The sequence below is a fragment of the Petaurus breviceps genome, unplaced genomic scaffold, assembly GCF_028583685.1.
Source record: "Petaurus breviceps papuanus isolate PSGF00001 unplaced genomic scaffold, PetGlider_PUasm1.0 91041, whole genome shotgun sequence".
NCBI classification, from domain to species: Eukaryota; Metazoa; Chordata; class Mammalia; order Diprotodontia; family Petauridae; genus Petaurus; species Petaurus breviceps.
Window position 1 is genome coordinate 1,555,504 of NW_027187400.1, and position 7,017 is coordinate 1,562,520.

The 7,017-nt window shown below is 45.7% G+C and overlaps 1 protein-coding gene across 1 annotated transcript in view; it reads left to right on the forward strand.

Moving 5' to 3' along the window:
• The window catches only part of MATN1 (matrilin 1), a 32,806-nt gene that overhangs the window by 14,548 nt on the left and 11,241 nt on the right, over positions 1 to 7,017 (forward strand). Inside the window, exon 3 of the mRNA XM_069078315.1 lies at positions 6,224 to 6,446. Within this exon, the coding sequence (XP_068934416.1) occupies positions 6,224 to 6,446 (223 nt within the window). The remainder of the gene's footprint in view (positions 1 to 6,223; positions 6,447 to 7,017) is intronic.

Here is a 7,017-nt window from a genome sequence, read left to right on the forward strand (position 1 = left end):
CATTCTACAATTCAGCTGTATTGGTCCACCTGCTGTTCCTTATAAATGACACTTTGTCTCCTGAGTCAGAGATTTTGCCTGGAACATTCTCCTTCCCCCTCTCCACTTTTTAGAATCCGTGGCTTCTTCCAAGACTCAACTTAAATGCCATCTTCTGAAGGCCATTTTATGGTCTCCCCCTCTGCCAGAGGCTTCTGTCTACTCATTATGCATCTTGTCTGTACCTAATTATTTACATATTGTCTTCCTTACTAGACTGTAAGCCCCTTGAGGTCAGGGACTGTCTTTTGTCTCTGTTTCCTCAGTGCATATGTCAATTAATTGATAGATTATCACCTACTCCACTTGTTGTTTAATTGTGTCTGACTCCTTGTGACCTCTTGGACCATTGAATATTGCCCATGAGGTTTTCTTGGCAGATACTGGAGTGGTTCACCCTTTTTTTCTGCAATGAATCACCTTTTGTTAGAACTCTCCACTATGACCTGTCTATCTTGGGTAACTCTACATGGCGTAGCTATAACAAGACAATGATCCAGGAGGGATTCTCTTCTATACTGTACAAAATCAGTCTGACTCTTTGGTTTAGCTATTCTAGATTCTGTCCCCTCTACCTCCACATGGGTAGTGCCCCTTCTTTGCCTAGGTATTGGCCTAAGTGCTCACACATTATCAGTCAGATGAGGTAGGAACTGGCTCCCATGGACTCACAATGGTAGAACTGCTTGTAACACTGTAAGGTCCCCAGGAGGGGACTCTGTGGACTATAGAGTTGGGGCAAAAGTTACCCCATACTTTGGAAGACCAGAAGTTCAGAAGGAAGGGAGCTTTTGGCATAAGTATGGCTTGGAGTCAGTGGTCCTGATCCCAGGCACTACCTGGAGTCTTCTAGACTCTTGCTGGGTGAGTGGCAACCCTCCAAGGGTTCCTGGCTCAGTACAAGATATTTATAGATTTCTACCCTTGGTGATTACCCTTATATCATGGTGGCCTTGATCATGTTCCTCATCACGGGGCAGGTTGTCAATAAGATCACTCTCTTCATCTTATTGAAAATAGCTTTTGATTAGAAATTTTGGAGGGGCTCCTCTAGGAGTTGAAGTATATATTCAAGATTCTTCCTATCTGCCATCTTAGAGCCCAAATTAGTAACTCTCAGATGATCTGGCTGCAGAAAGGATGAGGGCAATTGTGATAGAATATGCCAGCTCTTTACGGAATGCTGCTTTTGGTAAACTGGACTGCATTCATCTGTGATGAACTACTGCTACTACTACTAATGATAATAATAATGATAATTCCATTTAAGAAGGTTTGCCAGGCATTTTATAAACATAATTTAATTTGATCCTACAAGGTTGGTCCTATTTTGCTTCTGATTATCTCCTCCTCTCATTTAACCTCCCTTCTATCATCCCTCGCTCTTATCCCCTTTCCCCCTACTTTCCTGGGGGGTAAGATAGATTTCCATACCCAATTGAGTGTGCATGTTACTCCCTCCTTAAACCAAATCCAATGAAAGTAAGGTTCACCCATTCCCTCTCACCTCCCATCTCTTCCCCTCCAATGTAAAAGCTTTTTTCTTGTCTCTTCTATGTGAGATAATTTACCCCATTCTACCTCTACCTTTCTCCTCCCAGTATGTTCCTCTCTCACCCCTTAATTTTATTTTTTAGATATTATCCCTTCATAATTAATATATATTCCCTCCAATTACCTTAATACTGAGAAAGGTCTCATGAATTACAAATGGTTGGTACTATTATTATCCAATTTTACAGATGAAGAAACTGTGTCACAGTGAGGTTAAATGAATTGCCCAGAATCACGACTGATTCTGAAGCAAGATTCAGATTCAGACCTTACTGACTCCTCATCTGCATGATGAGGGGTTGAACTTAAATCTCCAAGGCCCTTTCTACTCTACATCCTGTGAATTCTGGGATGCCGTATGCTGTATCCAGTAGGCTTCCTCTCCTGCCCACCCAGATCTCGTCCCAGATCTCCTTCTCAGTGGTCAGGATTTCTGGGATGTCTGCAGGGTAGTTGAGGCAGAGGAGCCCTGCCCCACAACCCAATCAATCTCTCTTTCACACTCAAACCCTGTGTTCTCTCCTTCTGTCACTTACCTGAGACAGGAGAGCAGTGTGCTGGGGAGGAAGGAGCAGTTCACGGTGAAAGCATCATTTGGGACATGGAGCCACCACTCTGGTTGCTGCAGAACCCAACCATTTCCCACTCTAGCCAGAAGAATATTGAACATCATTAGATTGACTGAAAGCTCCATCAGTCCCAAACCCGCTATCACTGGGTTCCATTGTTCCACATTCATGGAGCTGAGGTGCTGACCTCAAACCCCAGATTTGGACCACTAGCAGAGCAATCATCCCCACAGGCCCTTCCACAGACATCAGGCTATACAACATGGAAGAATGGAGAACAACCTGGGTTCAAATCCTGCCTCTGACACAGCTTGGCTCTGTGACCCTGGGCAAGTCACTTAACGTCTCTGTGCCCAGGCTACTCTCTAAGACCATATAAATTTCAGAGAAGGGATTAACCTGCATTGGTAGAAAGAATTTTCTTACCTGGAAGCTCACTATACAGTGAAATCTTTGGTCTGGTCCCTCTCCATATTTACTAGGCCTTAGATCTATTACAATTGATTTCCCAGCAGCAGGTGCAGATTGTCTGTGTTGAGACCCATTTGTCTGCCTGACTGGCAGGCATGGATTTCCCCCTCCAGGGAGGCTGAGTCTCAGGTGGGCTTCTGTGTCTCCACTGGTGTCTGGATAGCCCTTCTCTCAAGTTCTCCATCTGTGCTGTGACAGCCCATGAGCAGGCCACAGGTGCCTATGCAGGCCCGATTCCAGGGCCTATGCATACTGTCCTTTTTTGGGAGAACGTGACTGTGGCATGATGTTGGCCAGTATGTCCAGTCATGGGAAATATGAACTCAGACCAGGGACCTAGGGGGATGGCCGCAAGCCTTGTTGAGCCTCTGGCTAAACCCTCTTCTTTCCTGAAAAGCCCCAACGAATTCAGCCCCCAACCCAAAATAAAAACAACCCCTCTAGCCCAGAGTTTTTGCTAGTGTATTTTGAATAGCCCTGGAGAAATTACTGGAAAAAAGCTCTCCCAGGACTCTTGGAGAGTCTTTTGCTGCCTTGCAGACCCTCTAGAACAGGGGCTCTTAACTTTTTGCCATGAATTTCTTTGGCAATCTGGTAAAGCCTGTGGACCCCTTCTCAGAAAATAGCTTTAAATAATCAAAGGAAATGCTAAATATCATTTAGAGGTCAATGGAAATAAATATGTAATTTTTTTCTTATCTAAGTTAACAGAGTGCCTGAAATCTACACCTGGTTTCCTTGGGGTGGGTGTCTATTATTCCCAGATTAAGAACTCCCATTCTCATTAAGATCATTAGGTTCTATGAATTATTAGGCTAGACTGCCAAAGAGCTGATCTCAATTTGAGGATGCTTGGAGGTCCTACAAGAAAAAACAGAAGTGCCTGGAAGCAAGTGGAGTCAATTGTCCCACCTGCCATCAGCAAAAACAGGCTACCATGTTGATTGATCAAATGGGATGTAGCAGTCCAGGTCTCCTGGTGCACATCCAACTGCTAATGGCCCTTTGTCCCTGCTTGGGCCAAGGTAACTCTTGCATCGTCCCATACAATGGGATAGTCTTCCTTCTGGACCACCCACTATGCAACTGGGGAGGAATTCTGAGGAATTCACCTTCTGTATATGCTGGCTCAGGCAAAAGACCATGGTGGAGCATGTACCTGAGGGTTCCCGTCAGGGATCTCAGTTACGATTTGCTTGAGAAGATACCTGTCCTGGGAGAGCCTTTTTCTGGTAATTTCTCCAGGGCTATTCAAAAGGCACTAGCCAAGATGGAGGAAAACACTGATGTGTCTGCAGATCTGGGTGATTAGAGTAGTCCCAGGCTGAGCTTGGTATCAGGGCCAGGAGTTTGATTCTTGGCTGTCTTTTGTTGCCTGTGTGACCTTAGCCAAGTCACCTGTCTCTAATGGGCCTCAAAGAGGAGGTTGGACTAGGTGACCTCTCAAGTCCTTTCCACCTCTAAATCTATGATCCTAAATCTTTTGGTTGGGCCATGATGGTCTTTTTAGTTTTCTCCCTGAAACACTTGTCTGTAACAACAGCATTCATAAGGGGCAACCAGTGCAGCTTGAGGGGCATGGCTTGAGTTTGCTCTGCCACATGGAGCCTCAATTACCACCCAAAGACAGTCAAACCTGTAGACAGGTTCACCATCACTCACTTAGTGATGCCTTCAAGGAATTGGCTCAGTTGTCCCTACATTGAGCTGATGCGATTCCCACAGCCAAAGCAGGACCAGTTTCCAGTGGATGCCTGAAGCTGCACTCACAAATGTCATTCTCCTCTCCAAAGGCCCAAATGAATCATGCTCTGCCTCTGCCGTGGCAGGGCCAGGGGTAGGACACACTTTGTTGTTCTTGTTGTAAAGTCATTTTCAGTCATGTCTGACTCTTCTTGGTACCATTTTTGGGGCAAAGAACTGGAGTGGTTTTCCACTTCCTTCTCCATTTCATTTTACAGATGAGGAAACTGAAGGAAACAGAGTCAAGGGGCTTGCTCAGGGTCACACAACCATTAAGAATCTGAGGCAAGATTTAAATACAAGGAGATGACTTCCTGACTTCAGGCCTGACTCTCTATCCACCGTACAACCTAGTTTCCCTCTAATGGGACACACAGACCTTTTCCAAACCTGATCTTAGCCAGGCCGGAGACTCTTGGACAGTGTCTCTAGTCCTGTTCTCTTGTCTGAATTCCAGATCTATACCTTGAGTTGCCTACAGTATACCAACTTTGGATGTTTCACCAGCTCATCAAACCCAACATAGCCAAAGCCAAGGTCATTATTTTTCCACCTGAACCTGCCTTTCCTTCAGATCTCTCTTCCTCCCTTTCCTCCCTCCCTTCCCTCCCTGCTCTGTCTCTGTCTCTGTCTCTCTGTCTCTGTCTCTCTGTCTCTCTCTCTCTGTCTCTCTGTCTCTCTCTCTCCCCTTTGTCACCTTTTATGTTCAATCACTGAGTCCTGCCAATCCCTTGTCTAGAATATCCTTCACCCAGTTGTTTCTTTACTATTTCAATCATTGCCACCCTAATGCAGATCCTCATTGCTAGACCACAGCCTCAATAGTTCGTCCTTATTCTACTTTTTCATCTTTGTAATCCATTGTTCACAGCACAAACAGCTTAATTTTTCTTGCCCTCAGATTTCGAGATGTCACTTCCTTCCTTGAAAATCTTTAGTGGCTTCCTATTGTCTAGAGAATAAATTCAAACTCTACAATTTGGTGTCAAGGCCCTCCATATTCTGGATCCAGCCTACCATTCATTCTAGTCTTATCTCATACAACAATCCATGTATTCTAAGCTCCAGTCAAGCTGGGCAATTCTCTGTCTCCTTAGTTCCATTCAGTTCAATTAACATTTATTAAATGCCTACTGTGTGCCAGACATTGTGCTAAGCACTGGGAATACAAATAAGAAAAAGAGATAGTCTTTTCCCTCAAGGAGCTTGAAATTTATTGGGGAAAGACAAGATACCAGAGGATGAGGGGGGTCACCAGGGAGTACCCAGCATGGGATTGTGGTGTTCCATGGACTTAAAGCTATGCATGGCTTCAAAACTTTGTGTACCTGTTCTAGCTGTTGTCTTTCTTTTTTATGAATTCTTTCTCCTTTCTTTTTTTCCCTTTTTACATGTTGAACCCCTACACATTCCTTAAAGTCCAACTCAAATACTACCTCCTCCAGGAATTCTTTCCGGGTTCTCAGTGGGTGATGACCACCTCCTTCAGACCACACTAACTTCTTTGTTTTGTAAATCTCCCATGGACTTATATTAGAGCTTTAATATTCCAATCAATCTGTGGCCTCATCAAAGTGATGAAGATTGTGACCCATCCTGAACTGTCTAATTGTGTGTTATAGCAAACAATTAATAAGTATTTATTAGGAGTTCTCTTCTCCTCCTCCTCCTCCTTCATCTCTTCTTCCTCCTCCTCTTCCTCTTCCTCCTCCTTCTCCTCCTCTTTGAAGGATTGGGTCCCAGTGGGCTCTGGGTCCCCAGAGAATAGAGGTGGGTGAATTGGTAGAAGCTCCCAATGTCAGATCTCCTAGGCTCTTTGTCCTTCCCTATTTCCCCTTTCCCCAAAGGTGGCCATCGTGGTGACAGACGGTCGGCCTCAGGATGGTGTGAAGGATGTCTCAGCCAGAGCTAAGGAGAGTGGCATCGAGCTCTTTGCCATTGGGGTGGGTCGAGTGGACAAGCACACCCTGAGGCAGATTGCCAGTGAGCCACTGGAGGAGCATGTGGACTACGTGGAGAGTTACAGTGTCATTGAGAAGCTCTCCAAGAAGTTCCAAGAGGCCTTCTGTGGTGAGGAGGCATCTGGGCAAAGGCAGTGCATGAGAGGGGGAAGGGGGTGGAGAAGCGGGGTGCTGGTAAGAGGAATGGTGGCAACCAGAGAGTGGGGGAGAGTGAAGGGAGGAGCTGAGAAAGGATAGGAGGAATCAAGTGGGAAGTATGAAAAGAGCAAGGTGTGAAGACAGGAGGAAGTAGATGAGAGGAATGGTCAGGGAGCAGGGGAAAGGGGGGATAGGTAGGGATTAAGGAATAGAAGAGAGGAAAGGAGTAGAAGCAGCAGCAGGGTACATAAGGAGAATGATGGGAAGGAGGGAACAGCCAGGAGGAATGAGGGATAAAGGGGGCATATGGAGGAGAAAGAAATGAATGAGAGCAATGATTGAGGAAACAGGGAAGAGGGAAAGAAAGGCAGGAGGAAAGAAAGAAAGGAAACAGACAGGAGAGGGGGGAAGAGCAGAAAAGAGAGAAGGAATGATATAGGGGGGAGGGAATAGAGGGGAGGAGAGGGAGGAGCAGGGAACAGAGGGGAGGAGCAGGGAACAGAGGGAAGGAGCAGGGAACAGAGGGGAGGAGCAGGGAACAG